Source organism: Colossoma macropomum, unplaced genomic scaffold (genome assembly GCF_904425465.1).
Source record: "Colossoma macropomum unplaced genomic scaffold, Colossoma_macropomum, whole genome shotgun sequence".
Taxonomy (NCBI): Eukaryota; Metazoa; Chordata; class Actinopteri; order Characiformes; family Serrasalmidae; genus Colossoma; species Colossoma macropomum.
The window spans coordinates 1,133,832-1,157,718 of record NW_023494798.1 but is presented as its reverse complement, the minus strand read 5'-3'; the positions used below and the strand labels follow the sequence as shown (position 1 = coordinate 1,157,718).

The following is a 23,887-nucleotide window of genomic DNA, read 5'->3' as shown; positions in this document are numbered from 1 at the left end:
GATCCATATGGCATTCAAGCTATTAGAGAAGTAGGCACTTTCCATGGATAGAGTTCATTTAAGGCCTCAAAACTCTCAATCAATCATTAATCAATGAAAGTGCTTAACCTTCAGATTAAATGTTATTTTCCCACCTTAGGCTGTCAAATCAGACACCATATGAGCTATTTTTTCTGAAATGTACAGCATTTTCTGCAACCCCACCATTTTTAGAGCCTGTTAAATGGTAGTTATAAGCCTGTGTCGACTGAGTTCATTATTTTCTAGCAACTTTTCAAACAATACAAATCCAAAGTTTTCATGTGGTGTTTATATTTCTTACACATTGTGGCAACCTGCTCCCAGCTGCCGTTGGCCTTTAAAAGCTCATGAGGCCACACCAGGAGGAAAATTTGTGTCCAAACTACAGACGGCCTGCGCCCTCCGGAAAAAGACTTATTGTTGTTAATTTCATTGTTTACTGGGTTGAGGTGTGTGTATCTGTTTATTGTGTTTTTCTGTGTCAGGAGATGAGGGATGTTAATGTGTTTTGTGCTGGGGTTTGATCTACCATCAAGGTACAGCCTGTGGCTAGTGTTCACCTCCCCTGAGAGTTTAGCGCCTTGCAGGTAGCTTTCTGCTCTGGTGTTTAATAAACAGTGCTTCTTGCATTGGAATCATGGCCTACCTTCATCACTATACTGGTGAAGGAGTGGGATAGCACCCACCAATGTCTGGAGTGGAACTGGGTTACAAAAGACTATGATAATGTGTTTGAGGCTGAAGACAGGACAGCAAAGTGCGATGGTAGTGCTGGCAAAAACTAAACTGGCAAAGGCTTTAGCTTGGGAGCGCAGCAGCAAGCAGGGGAGAAGTTGATGAGTTGGTGTTTAAGAGAAAGAGAGTGTCACACATGGCATGACCTTGGGGCGGCAGGTAGACGGACGCAGGCCGAGATGTTCAGCGGCGGCCATGGGTTGCGGTTTGAATACAGCATGGGCGGCAGACAGCTCATCGTGTTTGCCGTCGTAAGCTTGCTGATTGTCGATGTCCAGGCGCTTGCACACACCGAGAGAGGTGACCACCGTCCAGGTCAGGTCTGTCACCAGCAGCGGAGGTGGAGCCCCAGCGCACATGAGCAGTGTTCAGCCAGGTGGAGTGCCATTGTTGCTGCCGTTGTCTCCGGTTGCTCAGGATATGATGAAGTTTAAAAACACACAGGAGGAGCTGCGATGGCGAGGACGGTGTTTGTCTGGCCAGGACTGCGCACATCTAGTGACTTAGCTCGAGCTGCTGAGTCACTGGGGCGATCAAGCTTTGAAGGAAGGGTTATGTAGCAACCTGCTGCTAAGGCTTGTGAGGCGTGGCCATGCTTTTCGCCACATCAGGAGGATCATGGGAGGCGCATGCCCTCTGGAAAAGGGACTTCTTGTTGTTGTTTATGTTGTTGGTCATTGGGTTAAGGTATGTGTGTGTTTATTGCGTTATTCTGTGTCAGGGATGTGGGCTGTTAATGTGTTTTGTGTTGGGGGTTGGTCTATTATCGGGTTGAAGCCTGTGGCTAGTGGTGACCTCCATTCTGAGTTCAGTGCTGTGTACGTGCCTTTCTGCCCCGGTGTTTAATAAAGACCGCTTCTCGTGTTGGAATGATGGTGGATACAGCTTTTCACTCTAAATAAAAGAAAAGAGCATCTTCTCTCGTATTAGTAATGTTAACTACTAACTCTTGTTACCAAATTGACATTTCTGCTAATATAACTTCCAAAATTAAATGTTTTAATACTACTTTCACCAAAAATGACTGAAAAACAGGGTTGAAATCTTGGTAAAGGAGTTGAAGCGAGAACACTGTTGAACACAGAGATCATATTCCATATTTAGTTGATGTTGATGCAATAAAAAAATAGTATAAAAAAGTATAGCAGAAGGGAAAATTGAAAAAAATGTTTTAATCAAACTGTTAAATCTTTTCTTTAAAATCTCTAAAATCAAGCCATTCTCATTTCATTTTTATTTGAAATAATTGAAGGTTAATAATGGGCAACAAGGTTGCAAATTTAGCCTAAAACAAGCAGCATTCAGGAGTGGTGAGTTTGACGGTGCACAGGTTGCATACCAACTACTAATAACCAAATAGTTTACATACATTTTAAAATATATATAAAAATAAAAATTCTTTTTTCTATCAATAATATTTTGATAACAGAGCTGAATGCTTTCCCTTTGCAGCCATGGAGAAAGCAGAATGAGAATAGTGACTTGTCTGATGATCATTCTGCAGAAAATGAGGCAAATTCCTGTATATAGCATAGTAAATGGTTTTTATGGGAGGGAACCAGTTCAGGTGACACAGGGTTGTGCATAAAATGTGGGACACAGGTTTTATTAAATTAAATAAATTATTAGGAAAAAAATCATTCTTTTAACATAAATTGCTTCTACATGAACCAAATAACAATGGGCCTCATTCACCGACCGTTCCTGTGAAGAGATTTCTTCTTAAAACCCACTTACATTTCATAAAACTCTGACATTAACCAATGTTTTCTTATTTGGGATTTGTTCTTGGGTAAGAACCGTATCTATGCACACTCAAAAACACAAAGGTGCGAACAATTCTGAGGAGTCTGACAGAGACTTTTTCTCAAGAACAAATTTAAGAAACAACATAGGAAGGTATTGGTGAATGAGGCCCAGTGTCATTGTGGTCTTACTGGAGGTTTTTGATGAATATATTTCAGAGAGAAGTGCAATGTCAGTGAAGTGGGACAGCTCATGATCACCATTTTTAAGGTCAATGCAGACATTTTAAGTGTTTTTGTAATAACTGCTAATTTTAATAATTTTATTTTAGTTAAAGTACAGATCCCTTCATTTTTTACAAATGCAAAAAAACAACAACAGTTGCTTTATTGCTTTTAAAAAACTTTTTTGCTTTAAAAAAAACATAAATTGAACTCTACTCACGGAAGGTAATAGTAATTATATTTTAAGAAGAGAACTACCACTAGCCTTACTTCATGAGTGACACTGGCGTATATTGTCTAACTCTGAGTCACTGAATGCACAGCTGATGTAGGTCATAAAGGCAGGTCATAAAGTCTCTGTATCATTTCCAGCTCAGCCTCATCAAAAATAGATTTCTTTACGGTAAATTCCAGCCCCTCTTTCAGTTCACAGTAAGAGCTAGAGTTATAAAGAAGAGCTAGAATTGACTCCAGGTAATTCATTATATATTCATTAGGTGTGTCATGCACTAAGCAGAACTGTGGATGGATAAATCAGTTAGATATAGTTAGCGCTGAGGTGAAGCTGTAAACACTGTGAGGGGAGTGAGCAACAGTCACGAGACACCACTGAGGAAAAAGTCAAAGTGAAGAAAGTGATAAGCACCTTAACCAGGGGAGAGGTTACTATGGAATAAATATCATCTAGCTATAAATAAGTAACTGTAATAAAGCAAATAATGTATATGTTAAACAAATAAAGTAGCTGGCTGAGGATGTGAGGATACATGAATGCAGCCATTATTATATTCATTTTAATCTGACCTTATACACACAGACATTGGGACACACCTCTAAATTATTGAATTGAGGTGTTCCATTCGGTCCCATTGCCACAGGTGTTTAAAATCAAGCACCTAGCCACGCAGTCTGCCTTACCACTCATTTGTGAGAGAATGGGTCATTCCTCTGGCATAACATCAGCACAAAAACTGCGTCGGGAGCTTCATGCCATGAGTTTCCATGGCCGAGCAGCTGCACGCAAGAATTACATCACCAAGCATAATGCCAAGCATCTGATGGAGTGGTGTAAAGCGCCGCCACTAAACTCTGGAGCAGTGGAAACATTTTCTGTGGAGTGACGAATCAGCTTCTCTATCTGTCAGTCTGATGGACGAGTCTGGGTTTGGCGAATGCCAGAAGAACGTTACTTACCTGACTGCACTGTGCCAGCTGTAGAGTTTGGTGGAGGAGGGATGATGATATGGGGCTGTTTTTCAGGGGTTGGTCTAGAACCCTTAGTTCCAGTGAAGGGAAACCTTAATGCTTCAGAATACTAAGACATTTTGGACAACTGTAGTTGCTTTTAACTTTGCAGGAACAGTTTGGGGAAGAACCTTTTCTGTTCCAGCATGACTGAGCCCCAGTGCACAAAGCAAGGCCCATAAAAGCATGGCTGGGTGAGTTTGGTGGAAGATCTTGACTGACCCTAACACAGCCCCGACCTCAACCCCGTCCACCACCTTTGGGATGAACTAGAACAGAGATTGCCATATATATACATAATATTTCACAGACAGTGTGGTGGCTTTCCCTGAGCTATGACTGGTTATAAGGTCAATGATTCATTCTAAGATAACACTGGTAAGCTTTATTTCCTTAAATACCTCATTGTAATCATCAAATGACACTGCAATCAGGTCAGTGGTGTATACGAAACTGTTGTGTGTCACATGAAATGGAACGTGAAAAACTGCATGTGTGGTGGTGATGAATCTGATGATGAAAAATCATAAAAGTGTTTACAATCAATAGAAAAACACATTGTACAACCTCTGGATTATTTCTCAGATTATTATTCAAACTAAGTAGTTTTAAACATATAAATGCGGTCTGGGCAGAGGGGGTACAGGGGGCACAAGTGGGCTTGGCCTGGACTTCACTGAGCTGAGGAAGGGGGGTGAATGTGTTTCATGAAGCAGGATTATCTGTGAATGTGGACATCTTGGTGCATATATGCGTAAATATGTGTGTGCATGTATGTGCAGATTTCTCAAAGCTATCCAGTTTTGTGCCCCATTTGTGAAAGTTTTATTTAATCTGTTCATAATACTCTTTTTTTTGTGGAGGAATCATGCTTTGCCATTTACTGTCTCTTTCTGGATGGAGCCTGTTATCTTGTATAATAAGTAAATAAGTCATGAAGGCAAGAAAGAAATGCATGTATAATTGTATATATACACCAGTTAGGCATAACATTATGACCACCTCCTTTCTTCACTCATTGTCCATTTTACCAGCTCCACTTACTATATAGGTGCACTTTGTAGTTCTACAGACTGTAGTCCATCTGTTTCTCTGATACTTTCTTAGCCCCCTTTTACCCTGTTCTTCAGTGGTCAGGACCCCCATGGACCCTCACAGAGCAGGTACTATTTGCGTGGTGGGTGCAAAAAAAAGCTAAAAATATTCCAGCCTGCTTTTCAAATTATATGCATTTTATATAATATATAATGTTTGTTAGAATGATTGAAATGCATACAATTTTTTACATCATCTAATTTTATTATTTTTAATTTAGTATTAAACGTTAAATAATAAAACATGTATATTACAAAAATATTTATAAACAATATTTTATATAATTTTATATATTATTGTGTGTTTTTTCCTCAGGGGTGTAAGGGTTCCGCCCACTTATCGCTCTTTAGCCACTCGTGGGCGTGGTTTCGTATTTGTGGGCGTGGCAATGCGTAAGTGGGCGTGTGTTGTAAGCGGAAGGAAAGAGACGGTAAGATGGCCAGCGCAGATGCTACGACGCATTTGAGGATCTAGCAGCTCGATTGGGACACACACGAAGGAATTCCACACAGATTAACACGATTCAGTTCTTCTGTTTGGTGAGGAAGACCGCTTACTGGCAGCGTCGCCGCCTGTTTATCGATCATTAAAGCCATGAATAATAATAATAACATGGCTGCAGCCGTGGCTGAGGTGCGGGGTCTGCATGCTGAAGAGGTAAGTTAGAGCACTTCAACCAGCCAACATGATCCAGCTCACTGGTCTCGATTCGAGACCGCATTGTGTCGATAGAGCTGCTTAGACACGAACTGCTAACTTTGTATGGTTATGTAACAGAAATAGTGATGATTTGCTGGCGTTAGCTGGCCTAAGGGGACGAGGCTGAAGTTGGCTTCGTATTCGCCAGCTTCTTGTTCGAATTTTCCCGTTCCACCTTAAATGGTGCAGCAGTTACACTGTGTCGCCGGCGCCAGAATGTGACTGCTGCTCCGTTTAAGGTGGAACTAGAAAATTCGAATAAGAAGGTGACTTCAGCTTCGTCCTAAGGAGGATGGGCAGCTCTGAGTGCTCTCTGCTACATCTAAGTGCATCAAATTCATCTCTTCTTTTGTGGATTCACTAAAAAACTGAGATTTCTGAGTCATTTTCAGTCTGTGAGGTTACATTTAGTAGGTAAAATGAGTAAAATATAATAAAGGCTCCGTTCGTGTATCCTCTTATCCTCAGCCAGTTACTTTATATGTTTAATATGAACTGTATTTGTCCTATTATTGTTATTTTTTTATAGCTGACATTTATTGCCTAGTAACCTCTATTTTATCCTGTGTAAAGATGTATTGATATTGTTGGTCTAATAAAAAGGCTTGGCGGGCCCTTTCCGGTCATCTCCCATGGTTAAGGTGGTTATCACTTTCTTCACTTTGACTTTTTCCTCCGCGGTGTCTCGTGACTGTGACTCACGCCCCTCGTGCTGTCCGAGTTTACGGGTTCACCTCAACGCTGACGTCACATCTATTCGTATTGTTTTGTTTATCAGCACTCAGATTTGTTTGGTTAGGCCTGATAAACCTGGTCATATCTCCGCTTGTTTTTTTTGTTATTTCTATGATACTATATTGGATTGGACTTGAATACCACTTTTTAAATTAATTAGTTAATTAGTTAATTAATTATTTATCTGATGTCTTCAACAGGATGAAGCCAGGATCCTACGGGTAAAAGTCATCGCTGGAATTGGGCTGGCCAAGAAGGATATCCTGGGTGCCAGGTCAGTCCTTTAAAACACATTGTTGTCCAAAGTGTCCAGGCTATAGTTGTTGTTTATTTGTCACACCTGGTATCCATAGAAACTGCTTATTATGCATATCGCCTTACGCTTAGACTCTGTAGGCCCTGCAATATAAACAGTTTATCAAGTAGTTGCTGTTTTTTCTGCCTCTGAGTGAAACTGAACTCCGTTTATTGTACTCTTCATCAGTCTGGTGTTTTATGTTTATGGTTTTCGGTAACGCTGCCCTCATCACAACGACACAGCAACGCACTCTGCATTTGTTTTGGCAACACTGACCTAGCCCGAAACTAAGAACACATGATGGAAGACCCATTCAAGTTCAACCTGACAGCAATACGTCTATCTGAATTCGCCAAGAAAGAAGAGTTGTTAGAAGTAATCATTACCTCTAGGAATGTCTAGAAATTTTCTGAGTGAGAACCACATTTGACCAAAAATAGCGGGAAACACTATGCAGCTCTGGGCGAAAATATCCTAGAAGCAGAGTCTTTGCTGTTAGTGAGACTAGTTTGTTGAGGATATATGTAAGATATAGCCTGTTTGATTTAATATATGTGGTATGATGGGCCTATAGCTTAATTCAGATGCACTTTAATAGCTTAACAGCAGAGATGACTGCTTAGCAATATGTAAACGACCAAAATATTCTTAATACCTGCTTTTGTACTCCAATTTGTTTTTAATAGCCAATTTTCTGTAGCATGTCTGACATCATTTACTAATACAGTGCTAATACATGTCAGATCACCTTAAGATGTTGAAATAAGACGGCAGTATTTGTTGTATGTATTGCTTGTGGCAGCATAGCCACCCTGCAGTCTTCCAGAGGCCGCTTTACTTCCCTGAATAAGTCAGCAAGATGTACGTGCGATCCATAGGCGGCTACATACTGCTTGATGCTGTGCAGTTTCAACAAGCTCTTAACCTTCAGTTGTGTTCTACATCTGTTCTTTCTCATTTCCATTGTTGAGGTTGTATCCCACATGTCCAGTAGATGGCAACATGATCAATAGTCTTTGCTGTCCTTGAGCGAGCCTCCTTTTCTCTTTTGACCTAAATAAAAGTGCCCAAGGTATGCAGAGGTATTCACGCCTGATCACAATGTCCCTGCTAACGAATTCTCTCGGTGTGCTTTCTTTCCTCTGTTTACGTTAAAACATTGGAGAAGTCATTGTTCCGGCCATGAACTGGGTCTTTTAAAAGGAACGTAATGAAGCAGTCTATGGAAACAATCACCAGTGCCTGCACTGTCACTGTTCTTACACATTCAGCATTGATTAATGATCGTTCAGGTTGGGAATCTGTAATGTTGCTGCACATCAGCCTGTTATGCTTGACACAGCTTTGTTTTACCTTCTCCTGGTCAGGGTTGCTTAATCTAATGGGAAATTCTGATTTTTCAGTTTTTTTGCGCAATAAAAAGATGTCATTCAGAGTGGTTTGGTGTGAAACGCTCTGTTCTAGAGAAGCTTACCAAGTCAGAATTGTCCACGGTGGTGGTGATAGGAACCAGACTTCCACCGCTAAAAGCTCCCTCATAGAAAGTTACTACATGAAATGGTTATGAATTCACTGCTTGATACCTGAGGCATTGTTTGTGATAGTGTTGAGGAAGTTTTGGCGTGAAAACATATTTTCAAAAATCTGTTTATGGTGGAGAGGTGCTTGCAGGGTGTTATGAGGCAAAATAGACATACATATATGCCCAAAGACATATACTGACTTCCAGATTTATTTTACCATCAACAACATTCCATATAAACTCAGAAGACTCGTGTAGGTTCACTGGTGGTTTTGGATAGCAAATAAAATGTCTATATTTGTGTTGTAGTCATGGTGACCCCTGGTTCCTATCACCACCACTGTGAAGAAATCTGAACCACTTCATACCAAACCACTCTGAATTACTCTGATTACATATTGACAGATGAATTATGTAAAAAATCTGAAAAAAAGCTGGAATTTCTTAACCGTACCTGTTCTGTCCCATTTTGCAGTTGGACATGTGTTTGCAAAACCGTCACTCAGATATAGAAATACTACATTTAATGCCCTCTAATAGTAGTGTGGTGCTGTATCTGTTATAAAGGCGCTCAGTCATGCTTAACCTGCCGATTCTGTATGTGGCAGTAGTTTAGACCTGGACATGATCTGTTTTCTTTGCTTTATACTTGAAAGACTAGATTAGCCACATAAGGGCTAAACAGGGTAAACAAGAAGTTTCCAAAGTGTGCCACAGAATAATGACCAGGCTAAAAAGTGTGCAGATCTTAACTAACTTTGATCTCTTTTATTTAATTACTTTAGAAGATCGTAATGCAGACAATGCTTTTGGGAAACCACAGTCTGTCCAGTCACTTAAGAAGTCCTTCTGATGGGTCTAATCTAATTAGGACATGACTCTGGGAGGATGTAGCTAACGCCTCCAATTGTTTCTAAATACGTGTAGATTTCCTGTGTGACTCAAGTTTTAGGAATGTACTGTGTTGTGCTGGTTCATTTATAGTGTTTTGTTTATTATTAGTAGCAGTTGTAGTAGTTTGTATGCATGTACAGTACTGTGCAGAGACCGGTCAAAACGACCATTAAGTACAACTTATTCATTATTCAGCGGCCATTTTCTGAGGAAATTAGAAGGTGTATTTATCAGGTAATCTACTTACACAAGGAAGAAGAAAGTCAAAGGAAAAAAACAGGAGTTTCCAAAACTAGAGTTAAAAATTTATTAAAAGCTACAGAGAAAATTTAACTCCTAATAACCACCTGCGAGACCTGGTAGACCACCAAAGCTGTCTGAAAGGTGTAGCTGTCAAGAAAAGGAAATAGACAGCAAAAAGAAACTTTGTTAGAAACTGCAACACCAAACCACCAAAAAGATCTGAGATAAATATAATAATTTGTGAATAAATTTGTTATTCATGGATTGTGCAACTTCTAAGACTGAACTTTGGATGTATGGCTGCAGATTTCTTTGAAAAAGTGAAAGTAAGCCTTCTAAAAAGAATGGAAGCTGTAATTAAAACAAAGCATGAACACACTAAACACTAAAAATATATATATTTTTAAAATTGTCATTGAAGTTTACTTTAATTTTCTGTTAAATATGTTTTTGCCTCTTTCCTGGTGCTTAAAAATACATTGTACTTAAAGGCTGTTTTGACTGGATTAAATAAGTGAGGAGTACTCTCTGACTGTTGCATTTGTTATGTATGTATGTATTATTTGTAATGTTGTTGTTGTTGTTGTTGTTGTTGTTTTACAGTGACCCATATACAAGGCTGTCTCTCTATGATCCTGTCAACGGAGAACTGACCAGCCTGCAAACAAAAACCATCAAAAAGGTGAGTGACGTCTGTACCTAAACCTTCCCACACTAAGACATAACGTTCTTTCCTGCTTATGTTTGTATAATCATTTCTTCATCTTTATTTTCCTTTAGACTTTGGATCCGAAGTGGAACGAGGAGTTCTTTTTCAGAGTAAGTGATGATCTTCATCTTACAAATGCATTTCTGTGGAAGTCTCCCACATCAGTATCTGATAACACAGACTGTTAATCTTTCCTAACAGCTGACCTGAAGTCAGTTTTAACAAGCTGTCCAAACCAGAATATTAGAACAGATCGCCAGCCAGCACTCAGGTCCAGATTGCATCCCATACAGCACTGAATTCCTCAATTCTGTTTTTTTTTTGTGTTTTTACTCAGAGCTGATCTGTCTTACTTATAGTTCACATTCATGTAAAGGACATTTGTCGTTAGTGTGAACATGCCTGTGCCATGAAAGGACCTTCATATATGCACAGCCACTGCTGACCTGCTGCCCATACTGTATGATGACGGCAGTGATATACAAATGCACAGTAAGGTGAAGATGTCTAAAGTCTGATATGCAAACATTCCAATTTCTGTGTTCACACAGCAGCATTTCATGCTTAAAAATCAGATCTGTGCCAATTGATGTTAACATAGCCCAAAGGGGAAAACCACAGCATTGCAACGATTCTAATCTCTGAAAGCTTTTTATTCGTTTTGCATGTGGTTTACCTTCGTCCTCTTATCTTCTGCACACACACACACACAGACACACACACACACACACACACACACAGACAACAAAGCAAATAAGGTTTAGTTAAATGTTAAACTCCGAGCTGCACTGAGGTGTTTTAATGAGCTTCGGCTCACTGGACTGAGTCGCTCTCTGTGGTCATTTTGTTTGGATTTTCTCCAGGGTGTCACTTAAGTTATAGCAAATAATATCAGAGTGTAATGACTGAAATGTTTTATTACCTCGCTGTAATGTTTTATTACCTGTATCCACAGTGAGTGATGTGTCTGCATATAGAGGGAGGTAGAGAGGAACATTTAATTTCACCGTTTAAATGGGTCTCAATGATGAAATTGCAGGATGTAAATTTAGATCACTTACTAATCTGCAGAAACTGAAAACTGCATAATATTTTGTATTTTGTCACAATTAAAGAGGAATTCTACTGATTTTTCCTCTTTACAGGAATTGTTTACAGTGGTGCTGATAGGAACCAGGGGTCACCATGCTTACAAATATAGCCATTTTATTTACAATCTAAAACCACAAGTGAACTTACACATGTCTTCTGAGTTTTATATGGAATGTTGATGACGGTAAAATATCTGAAATTATCTGAAAATAATACGTTTTTGTTGGGGACTATTTTGCCTCACCACGCGCTGCATGTACCTGTCTTTTAAAAAACAAAACGTTAGACCAAAATCATTTCAAAACTATTGTAAACAATGTCTTTGAAAGTGTTTTCTTAAACAATTTTATGCTATAACGTTATGTGAGGAAACTTGTAGAGACTTCTGACGTTTGGTTCCCATCACCACCACTGTAAACAATTCTGACTCTAGGTCTCTCTACAACAGAGTATTTTACACCAAACCACTCTGAATGACTTTGTTTACATTTTAACCGTGTTTACTTATGTGGAACTTTTGCTGCCTTAGTACAATTTTTTGAACGTCCTTAGCTCCAGAAATGCTCCTGCAGCCTTTGGTTAAGAAGTGCACTAGACTGTAATTGTCGCACTGTAGCTATTCATAGACTGCAGGGGGCGTGTTGGTGGATGTACAGCTTTGACTGACTTTATGCTGGCCTACCCCACTGAGCAGGCGATGGTGGGTCACAGTGTGAAGAGTCTGTTTGTTTGTCCTGCTCTGATTTCAGCTGAATCAGAAACTTTGGCTGCGTGATTTGATGCCCATTTAGTGCGCTGTGAGAACACTGCCTGCAGGGGTGACCAAGCTGTAGTTCCCCCTTGACTTTAAATGTAACTAGTCAGCCAAGACGTGTTTGTGACACGTATGGTTTGCTTCTTTAGTTTTGCACTGGAGCTAGTGTCAGTGTCAGAAACAAATCAGGTCTATTGGATATTACTTACAGGGGAATTCTACAGATTTTTTACATTACATAAATAATAGTATAATTCAGTTGTTAAGATGTAAACAAAGTAATTAATTCACAGTGGTTTGATGTGAAATGGGACGCTGGGAGCTTAGAACCTTGAGAACATAGGACCCTACCTGTATAGAGATTTAAGAACATAGGGCCCTGTGAAAATAAAGCCCTGGGAACATAGGACCCTGCCTACATACAGCTTTAGGAACATAGGTGCCCTGGGAAAATAGAACCCAGCAACATAGAACCCTGGAAACATAGGGCCTTGGGAGCATAGAACGCTGAGAACATAGGACCCTGCCTACATACAGCTTTAGGAACATAGGTGCCCTGGGAAAACAGAACCCAGCAACATAGAACCCTGGAAACATAGGGCCTTGGGAGCATAGAACGCTGAGAACATAGGACCCTGCCTACATATGGCTTTAGGAAGATAGGGCCCTGGAAACACAGAACCCTGGGAATATAGGACCCTGCCTACATGCAGCTTTAGGAGCATAGGGCCCTGGGAACACAGAAACCCGGGTAACATAGAACCCTGGGAACATAGGGCCCTGGGATCATAGAACCCTGAGAACGTATGACACTGCTCATATAGGGTTTTAGGAACATAGGGTCTTTGGAAAATAAAGCCCTGGGAACACAGAACCCTGGGAACATAGGACCCTGAGAATATAGGACCCTAGCCTACATATGGCTTTAGGAAGATAGGGCCCTGGAAACACAGACCCCTGGGATTATATGACCCTGCCTACATGCAGTTTTAGGAACATAGGGCACTGGGAACACAGAACTTTGGTAACATAGAACCCTGGAAGCATGGAAACCTGAGAATGTTGGACCCTGCTTATATAGGGTTTTTGTAGCAAAGGGCCCTTGGAAAATAAAGCCCTAGGAACATAGGGCCCTGGGGACACAGAACCCTGGGAACAGAGGACCCTGCCGACATATGGCTTTAGCAAGATAGGGCCCTGGAAACACAGAACCCGGTAACAAAGAACCCTGGGAACATAGGGCCCTGGGAACACAGAACCCGGTAACAAAGAACCCTGGGAACATAGGGCCCTGAGAACACAGAAACCCGGGTAACATAGAACCCTGTGAATACAGAACCCCAGTAACAAAGAATCTTGGGAACACAGAACCTGGTAACATAGAACCCTGGAAACATAGGACCCTGCCTACATATGGCTTTAGGATGTAAAACCATTGGGAATATGGAACCTTGGGAACATAAAACCATGGAAACATCAAGTCCGCTCCCATGCAGTAATTCAGGCCTGCGCCTAGGACAGTGCTAATTGTTGACATTTAAGTTTCCATTATTTGTTGGCTACATTGGCCTTGTAGCTTCAGTGCAAAACTAAAAATCACAGAACTTTTGCCAAACTATCACTTTCAAGTCTTGGAAGACCACAGTACTGTGGCACGCCTGGTTTAGCTTATGGAGCACTTCGTAGTTAACGCATTAGACAGAAACAAACAGTCCAAAATGCGTCTGTTTGCCGTAAGTTGGCGTATCTTATTTCTCCACGTGTTCTCCTGCCAGCGTTTCCTGAGACAGCGTGTTTTACGTGCAGGGGGATATATTTAGAGCGAGCGAGGGGCTGTTTCCAGTCCTTGTAAGGTGAAATTGAGGCCCTGTGTGCTTTGTGTTGTTGTGAAAACACCTCACACAGGTACAGAGAGCGGTGCATGATGGGTTACTACTGTGCTCTCTCACACAGAGCGCTCTCTGTTCAGGTAAAAGCAGCATGAACTGAGGGATGTTTCTTTATAAGAGCGAGTTAACAGAAGAGACAGGCATTCTGGGGGGTCAGAGGTCAGGTCATGGATGTCTCCGATTGCTTGGAGGGTTGGAGATGAGAGGTGTCTCTTACACTCTCTCTCCTCTCCAAAAGGTCATGTGATGTTCTGTGACGTGTCTATTACTTTAGCCTCTCGTACTTAAACTGCAGGCTTATTATTGTTATTAATGAAAGGGCTTATAATTCAGTAACTACTATAAATAATTTAGAAACTCATATGACACTTTATATACTATTATAATGAGAATGAGAAAATTGAAAAGATCTGTATGTGGATTCGGATTTCAGTTCCTCCCTGTCAGAATTTATGCTGCATTTATACTGCTCCAAAACACCAGGGCACCACAATGTATCCCGTTCGTTTTCTATGAGAAGCATTGGTTCCATCAGACGTGGCTGTGCGGTGCATGATGGGTCCTGTGCATCGAGTTTAGGGGATGCACAGGAAAAGTTAAGGAGAGCTGATCATTACGCAGATTAATCCGGCAGCTGTAGTTTGCGGGGTTGGTGTCTGCAGCTCGAGATATGAAACGTTAGTTCTGCTTTTCAAATGTTCTGAATTTAAACACAACCTCCAAAATTGGGGGAACCGATTGGTTGGATGATAATAAACCGAAATAACGGATGTTGACCATGAGTGGTAATCAACTAACTAATTCCTAATCTTTCCAAGCGTAACCTTATTAACATTTTAAAAGTATTAGTTCAGTGATGCATACTAAATTGACTTTCCGCTAATTCATTGCCTTATCTACATAAATACCAGCTTAGCAAGACTACATTTAAATTGGATTTTGCGTGGAGCTCCCTCCAAATATCCACATGTGGCCAAATGAAGGGGGGGAGGTACGGTCTGAAGCAGGAGCAGTGTAAATGCACCGTTTACACATTAGTTTCATAGTAGGTATTGAAAAATTCATAGTAGTTATAGATTAATTCGTAGTTGAGACTGAATAATTCGTATAAGTTACTGAACAATTTTTAGCAGTTACTAAATAATTCATTATAGCTGTTGAGTACATCTTAGTAGATGCTGAATAGTTTACAATAGTTATTGACCAATTATTCATGATTATTGAATAATTTGCACAAGATACTGAATAATTCATAGTAGTTACAGCATAATTCATAGTAGTTACTAAATAATTCCTGATAGTTACTTAATTATTTATTGTAGATATTGAATAATACAAAGTGGTAACTAATTAATTCATAGAAGTTACTGGATAATTTATAATAGACACTTAGGCTGTCGTAGATACTGAGTAATTCATAGTAGTTACTAAATAATTTCTAGCAGTTACTGGATAATTTCAAGTACTGAAAAATAAACTTTAAGATTAATAACTGAATAATAAGCCTGCAGTTAAAGTAGTTAATACTCTTGTTTCATCATGAAAGGTTTGCTTTAGATGCTTGTTGAAATATCAATTAATCAATAGTGCAATAATGCAAGTAGCCAGCTGTCTTTTTCTTTCTAGGTGTGAAGCAAAGCTGTCACAGCTCAGCTTCATGCCTTGTGCCATAACAATGCGCTTGTGTACAACTTTAAAGGGTCACAGATTTGTTGAAGGGTCATTTTAAACTGTGAAAGAAAGGTAATAGTATATCTCTTCACTTTGTGCAAGTTCAGCATGTCACCAGAGCAATAATACCCGAGCTCAGCACTGTACTCTCTTACATTATTCACGATGCTGAGTGATGCTCTAAAGAGACGCACAGTGACTTTCAGGAAGAATACTCAGATTCTAGTCCAGAATCTCCAGAGCTCTATTTAGAGTCTTGCCTGGTGTGTACAACCTGAAACACCTCTTCATATTTTATGTTAATTGTTTAATTGGCTCAAAACTTGTTGGAGCATGTGGAGATTCTCAAGCACCACATTTGTGTTTGTAAGCAGAAGAGCTGACATTATCATAAGTTGTATTTGATGAAAAGTTGTTGTATGTACTGCCAGAATGTGTAGGACATGTAGGCGGTACCTGTCGATACAGAATATAAATCGAATGTAAAGATCCAGCTACACTTGCTTTTGTCAGTGAAATGATTCATTTCAGTGGAATTGGCTGTGATGAGTGTTTGCACATGCTTCGTTTTGTGTCAGATTCAATGTTGGTGAACTTTGACGTGTGTATTTGCGCCTTCGACCAATAGTGCTGCTGCTTTGGCTGTGTTGACCTCTGAAGGGGCGGGGCTTCATAACACTGAACCTCTAAAACTGAGTAAAAGCTAATTTTGTGCTGCTAAACCTTTTAACGTTTCTTCCCCACTGGATATAAACCAACACATGAAAGAGAGGCTGCAGTCAGTCGCAAGACTTTATTATTATCTTTATTTCGGAGATTCTTCTGTTTGTGGTGGGTGAGTTGGCTAGCTTACCATCAGCTATGTTAGCTTGGGTCTGATTTGGCAGGAGTGTTTTAGACTGTGTCGTACATGTAAACGTATTAATGACACGCACAGTCTCAAAAAGAAGACGTTTAGGTCTCTAATGCTAAATCAACATGAAACTAATGAAGATATGGTGACGATAATAGATAATTCACTCTTATCCTCCAAAAACACGCCCTTCATTAAGTTTTGACTGAGTTATCATTGAATTCCCTTTCAACGTGCTCGCAATTAGATTCATCCGCTCAGGGAATTGGTCCGAAGCACAACCCACGTTACAGAATGTTCTTCCGCACATTGCGTGCAATTACACATTTCCACCAGAGAGGTCTCCAAATTCCCAGATCTTACGTAGTGCAGATTCATTTAATATGTAATAAACATTAAATAACTAGCATAATCTGTTAGTTAAGAAGAAATGAAAGATTAATTGTTTTTATATCGAAATCACAATCATTGGCCTAAACCTCAATTTATAGAATATAATCGCAGTTCAAATCGCAGTCGCAATATTAGTCAGAAGAATCACAATTAGATATTTTTCCCCAAATCGTGTAGCCCTAGAGTTCAGTAACAGTGGTAGTTTGTGTAGTGTAAATTGAACATACAGCAAAGTGACAATAATAAATATTTTGCTCCACTCATAAACTCACATAGTGTTATTTTAGTTATAAACCCATGCCCATAAGAGAGTCGCTCCTGTTGTTCAACATCTGATTCCTCTCTTCAGCTCTTTATCTGGTCATTCCGGGCATGTTGGAGCAGAGTAAAGTCTGACACTGCCGCTACAGAGCTAAAACAGACTCAGCACCGGCCGCCAGTGGCCTTAACAGGAGAGCGCTCTTATGAGTCACTGTCCATTTACAGTACACACATACACACGGATCAGCTGAGGGTGAAGTCTCCCTCCAGAGCGAAACCAGAGACCGGACCCCCGACTGCTTCGTTTATCCACAGCTCACGTTTTAGTGTCTTCTAATCCAAGCCTTTCTCTCTCTCTCTCTACTTTCTCTCTTTGTCTCTCACCCTCTGTCTCTCTTTCTTTCTCTAAACTCTGATCTCATTTGTGACCTTTATGGACGCCTAGACACAATGTCTACCAGCGCACCAGTTCTGACTCTGTGAGCTTCTCTAGATTGGAGCGTTTCACATCAAACCACTCTGAAGGACTATGTTTGTCTTAATGATTTAATAATGCTTACATTTTTAGAAGTCTGTTGAATTCCCCGTTAAGTCAGCCGCAACTGTCGATGTTTTACCTGTGTACCTCTGCAGTTAAAAAGTTTGTGAAGTTTTCAGCATCACAGCTTTAAAAGTTTAGTTTTCTTGGAGGCTTTGATCACCTCGTAGATAATTTGTTGCGTTATTTTGGATGTAGTTGTATTATATTTTATATAAAAGCATAATATATATTTAAAAGCGTAATAGCTTTATTTTGTGTGTGTATAATATTTTTGTAGGTTAACAGCAGCTTGTTATTCTGGGATGTCGCTTCATTTCTTAATAAGAGACATTTTAACCACCAAAGTAATATTTTGATTGTTAAAATGTTTTGAAATATCGAAATATTTGCAAAATGGTTAAAACAAAAGTGAACAAACATAGATATATGTCAGTATTGCTTTTTGGAAAGAGTGGTGCCAAATGTTGAGTCACATGTGAATTTGAACAAGGTTGAAGCTGGCTTTCACTTTTAGCAGTTACATTCTAAAGTCTTTTAGCTGTACGTACTGTATATAGGTATATAGTACTACAGTGCTTGATTGTAGCTGTACTTCTGTTGCACATCATTTTACTTACAGATTGTATATGGTCTGTTTTATGTTTATATTTATATTTATCTAAGTTATATTTCTCTATTAATTCTATTGGATTTAATTTTATGTTGACACCTTTACTGAGAGAAATTCCTTGCACATCTGGTACTTGATAAACAAAGATTCTGATTCTGATTCTAGCACCTCTACAGGCAACTGAATGATGTAACTGCTGCACCGTTTGAGGTGGAACAGGAAATTTGAAGCTTCAGCCTTGTGGAATTTCTCAAGTCATTTGTTTTATACGTGTGTCCTGTATACTAGCGGGGTTTGCTCTGTTTGTATGTCGTGTTATCTGCTCTGATTTGCAATATACCAATAAAATGGATCTGATGAAACTCAGACCTGAGAGAATTTTGGCCCACTACTAGAAGAAATGATGAAATATATATACATAGCAGTGGGTTCTTGTATGTGTGATGTCTTTGATCTTTGCAGTGTCTCAGACTTCTTAACAGCCAGTCAGGCTGCTCTAAAGTCCTGTATTTACCTTTATAAAATAGCATAATTACTCATGTTTTGTCATATGCAGCTTTGACGTCCGAGCAGTATGTTGAGAAATGATTTCTCTCTGCTTTCTCTTAGGTTCATCCGAGGAAGCATCGCCTGCTTTTAGAAGTTTTTGACGAGAATCGTTTGGTAAGTGTTTATGCTGTGAGCTTGGCCTGGTTTGGTGTGAGAAATATAACTGCTTTAATGCTTTTTGTATTAGATTAAATTAAGAAGAGTTGAGCAATGAAAGTAAGTTGGCAAGCTTGCTGAGTCTTGATGAATGCCCCTCTTATGCTGAATCCCCATTTGTTTGAGACGGTGAAGATCTGGTTAGGTCTTAATCAGCAGTAATAAAACATAATACTTTGGCCAGTATTTGTCAGGTTAGAGAAATGATCTGGCATCAGTTCCTCCCGGATCATATAAGCACAAGCCTTTTTAAATGGAAGGCACAAACTGGTCCTAGATCAGCACTCATAAATTGAAAAGTCTAATAAAACTGATCCCTTGCAGCAAAGCTCCAAAGCCAATATATATTGTTAACTTTGGGTCTGGGCCTAAATGGTAAGCATCTACCTGGACCTTAATTTGTAGTGAATGGACAACGATGCCTTTTTTGCAAGCGGTTGCTATAAAACACAGGTACTGGAAATTAAATATACCCAGGGGTGGCATAAAACGGTGAAAGTAATCGCCATAAAAGTTGGTGGCGTGTTACTGAGTTGGGCTTTTCCTTAAATCACACGTGGACAGCTTCTCCTGTAAATCACAGCGAAGGTTAAACAGACTCCCGCATAATGGGACTAGTGTTCCATTTCGGAGTCAACAGCACTCTTTGATAAGTGTGCATATGTGGGACGGAGATGGAGAGATAAGTAGGCTAGGTCACACCTGTTACCAGATAAACAAGTATGATATTGACAATAGTAAAAGTTACCTAAACAACTTTTCAGTCAGTCCTTTAGTGTGTATAATAGGAACTTCTGCTGTAAAACTGGAAACGTTTGCCATATTTTTGGTGTATAAATGCTGTATTTACAATCTTAGGGATGTAGATCGATGCTAGTGGGAAAGAATGATGTGTCACGTTTTTAAATGTATAAAACCTGAGTGTTAATCGGTTTATCTAGATTAGATCAGTCTATTGATGCTATTCACATTACTGATGCACTGGTATGAGCATTCTGGGCCGATGCTAACATCCATCATATTTTATGTACAAATCTCCCAATGCTGGGATACATTTATGAAATGTAGACGGTTATAAATGCAGTAAAATGTTATTTGAAGATGTCCAATGCTGATGTTTTTTTGTTTTTTTTTGAGCTAATATCTACAGATACCAAGATGATTCCGATATCATCATGTCTCTAATTTGTAAGTAAATTAGGCTGACTTTGCACACTACAAAAATGAGACATTGGCACCTGGAATCATCTTAAATTTAGTCAATATAACTCCATGATAACTTTTAGTAAAGGCAACTTCTTGTTGTACAAATTATTGTGAGATTAGAGCCAAAAACATGCTTTATTTACTACATAGAAAGTTTGTCGGACCTTTGTTGCTTTTTGTTGACTCTTCTGAGCAACCCAGACATCTTGTTCGGAATATAATACGATTATTAAACTTAGTTCTAGATATTTTTTGCTTAAGTAATCTCATCTAGTGAAACTAAATTATTTGCCAACAGAATAAGACACTTCATCTCAATTAAAATAGGCAACAAACATGTCGAAATAAGTTGAATAATGTTATAATATTCTTAAAATAATCTCAAAATGAGAAGTAACCAATATATTTATGAGATTATGAGAACCACACTTAGTTAGTGGGATGTAGTCGACATCCATCTGTGAAATAATATTTAGCCAGCTAAATACTTTTGACAGCTGAAGCTTTGCATAACAGAGCAACAGTGTGAGGCACCTTCTGAAAGACTCCATCATTCATAAGAGCTATTAATGAGTGCCCCCCACTGTGTTCCATATCTCTCCATTTCAAATTTTAATATGTGGAGGGACTGTTTACTGACCCTGGTGGTCTGGAATAACTCCGCCTCGTGCGATTGTTTCTGATTGATGGGGTGGAATGGCATTGACAGAAGGACAGGCTTTAAGGCCATCACTGACTGCAACAGCACAGCTCAAATGACAAGTGAGGTGGCTCTTATCCATTTAGGCAAAGGGGCTGTCCAGGCACTCTTAAAGGACTTCAGCTTACTGAAGTAACAGATTTCGTGAGGAGATATTCAAGCGTCTAGAGAAATTTAGGGAAAGATCTTTTTCATTTTCCAAGAGTAGTGCGATTTTCTGCTTCTCTTTTTTTTTTGGTTGATTTTGTTTTCAGTTTTTTTTGTCCTTTCCTTCTGTGCATAGCTTTCAAGCCACTGTACAGAGTCAGGCATTCAGTTTGTGAGCTTAGTAATTTTTTAGCGGTACACAGAAACCTAGCAGCGGCTTCCCAAATATTTCCACAACCCTGGTGGCTTGAGGATGGAGTCTGTTAGGAAACCTGATCTTCAGTTTGATAAAGACTTATGCTCAAAAACCATTCCTCTTGATTTCCTGTAATCCTATCCCAGCGGGGGTGAAAATATTAGCAGCTCTGGGGGAAGCCACCAGTGCTGAATGCGGTGGCTGAGCCACGACTGGCTTAGACTCAACAGCAGGCAGTCAGTCCCAGTGCTCTCCAGTCCGTCAGGCACAGAGGTTTGTTGTTTTTGCAGCGGGGTGACCAGAAGCTGGCTTTTCAGAAAGGGGGTGGGGGCAAGGCCCCGGACTCTGGATCCGTTCTTGCAAAATTGCAGAAGGTGCAGTTAAGGCAGCTGAGGTCTGCCTGTGGTGTGTGTTTTGCATAAAGGAGGGGAACGTGGTGGGGGTTTCTGCCTGCCCATAGCGGTTGCCTCTGAGAAACTCAAAGCCAGAGTGTGCTCCAGCTCCTTAAAGAGAAAGACCACCAGGGTGTTAGTCGTCACAGGCTGGTGTGCTATAGGCTAGCGGCTTCTCTTCTCAGCACATTTGACCTGCAGTGGCCATTAGTGTCAGTGGAACCTCGAGAGGAATGCAACTTGTCACTGGAGCTATTTTGGATATGTGCAGGCGCTAACGATTGTAATCACGGCGTGGGACCCGGACCAGTTGGTTTGCCGTTCTTCTATTTCTTCTTCCACTTCTCTTGTCTCTTTTTTCCATGAGTGGCAAAGGGATTTTCTTGCCATGCATTGCTTTTCCCCTCAATTCCACTCAGGATTAGAGAGTTAGACTGAATGGCGCGACGTCTGCGCCTCCATTTCGCCACAAGGAGAAGCAACACTGACCCTCTATCCGAAACCCTGAGCCATGGCACGGAGGACGGGCTGGGGATACCTGCCCGGAGTCCCGCGGATGGCCCGTTTATCCTCAACTCGTTCCACATGAAGGTGACTCCAGGGCAGCTGGCTCTGGCTCTGCCACCTCTGGCTCCAGATTATGGTAGTTTACAGCGGCACACTACTGTATTTGTACCCAAGGTGAACAGCGGCGGGGGGAGCAAGAAGAGCACCCTGCAGATTTCCTTGCAACCTGGTAGCAAGCAAAATGGGGACATTGAGAGCAATGGTAGTGGTGGGGATGAAATGGACCCTGTGGCTTGCGATGGTGGTGCCGGAGCAAGCTCTGATGGCGGGTCGTGCAGTAGCAGCACAGCTAGCGATGTTGGCTACTGCAGCAGCAGCAGCATATTTGAGTCGGATGTCTTGGAACGGAAGGCGGCCCACGACAGGGGCGTGTGCCGGCGTAAAGCAAGAGTTCCGTTACGCCGCTGCTCCTCGTTGGTCATTTTCCCAAGGAGTCCTTGCACCACTCCACCAGCCTCGCCCGTCAGTCCTATGGCATCTCCTCTGATTCCTCCTCTTCCTCCATCTGCCCGAGGGTCCTTTCAGACCTCACACCAGCTGCAGCTGTCCGCAGCTGATGCATCACAAGATGAGGCGCAGCCCAAGGTCTCCGTGGCCTCGGCGGTGAATGGCCTGCGGCTGTCCAAAAGCAGCTGTCCTCCTGCAGAGTTCAGGGACGCCAAGCCCATCTTGCATTTTAGCGTTCCGGCAGAACCTTCGACAAGTTCGGAGCCGTCCGAAAGGCACTCCAGCGTACTGCTCCACTATGCTAACCAGCCGCCTCTTCCTCCAGGGAAAGGAAACAGAACAGTGGTCAACGTTGACTGCTCCAAACCACCAGAACAGTCAGAGGAAGCCAACGTCAAACCTGCGAACCGTAATCCAAAGCTGTACCGTAGCACCTCAGCTTGTGGGCTGCCCAGAGGGAAGATATCAACAGAAAAGAGACACCACACTTGTCCAACCATTGGCAAATCAGCAGTGCTGCAAGATTTCCACCGTGGCTTGCAGAGGAGCATTTCCCTGGAGGTGCCCTGCTTGAACGCTGGGATATCATGCCATATGTCTAACACGAAACAGCTTGGCTCTATGAATGGAATGGCGCATGTGCATATACACGTGTCTCGAGGCAGTAGTGCAAAAGTGCCCGACTCTCCAAAGGATGCCTGGACAATTGACAAAAGGGACCAGACTCTCACTTTCTCGGGGGAAACCACCACAGTAAGCATACTAATCCTGCAGCATGCAAATATCAGGTTTAGGTTAGACAGTTTAGGTGCAAAGGAAATGAACAAGGCAGTTATTGCTTGCTGGGAAAAGGAGGGGGAGTGGGAAGTGAGCCGTGATTATCTGAAAATTGAATATGAAGTTCTCCAATGGCAGGCCAGTTCAGAGAATGTTTAGGAAATTAATTTGTGCTTTTAGTGTAAATGGGCATCACTGGATGTTGACATGTTGACAGTTTAAGGTTGCTCGCTATACTTTTTCCTAGTGATTAAATCAATGAAAATTTATATGGCAAGTAAGGTCACCTTTACAAAACTAGGATACTCTCTGCAGGTTCTTATTTGTGGAGATTAAGAGTATTAAGATTAGAGATGGTGTTTTTATTACATGTAAATTCGATATTTTCCTATATTTAAGGTAATTACATATTGTTTATAATAGTAAATACTCATACTTAACCTGTAACAAGCAATATATTGTCATGTAACTGACAAACTTCTCCACTTGGCTGATCTTTCATGAGTGTGCTGGTTTATTT

The 23,887-nt window shown here is 40.7% G+C and overlaps 1 protein-coding gene across 1 annotated transcript in view; it reads left to right on the top strand.

The window, feature by feature from the left end:
- The first annotated feature begins 5,474 nt into the window (after positions 1–5,474).
- The window catches only part of nedd4a (NEDD4 E3 ubiquitin protein ligase a), a 46,739-nt gene continuing 28,326 nt past the window's right edge, over positions 5,475–23,887 (top strand). Inside the window, 6 exon segments of the mRNA XM_036584854.1 lie at positions 5,475–5,723; positions 6,701–6,774; positions 10,061–10,139; positions 10,238–10,276; positions 18,840–18,893; positions 22,258–23,343. Of these exon segments, the coding sequence (XP_036440747.1) occupies positions 5,661–5,723; positions 6,701–6,774; positions 10,061–10,139; positions 10,238–10,276; positions 18,840–18,893; positions 22,258–23,343 (1,395 nt within the window). The 5' untranslated portion in view covers positions 5,475–5,660.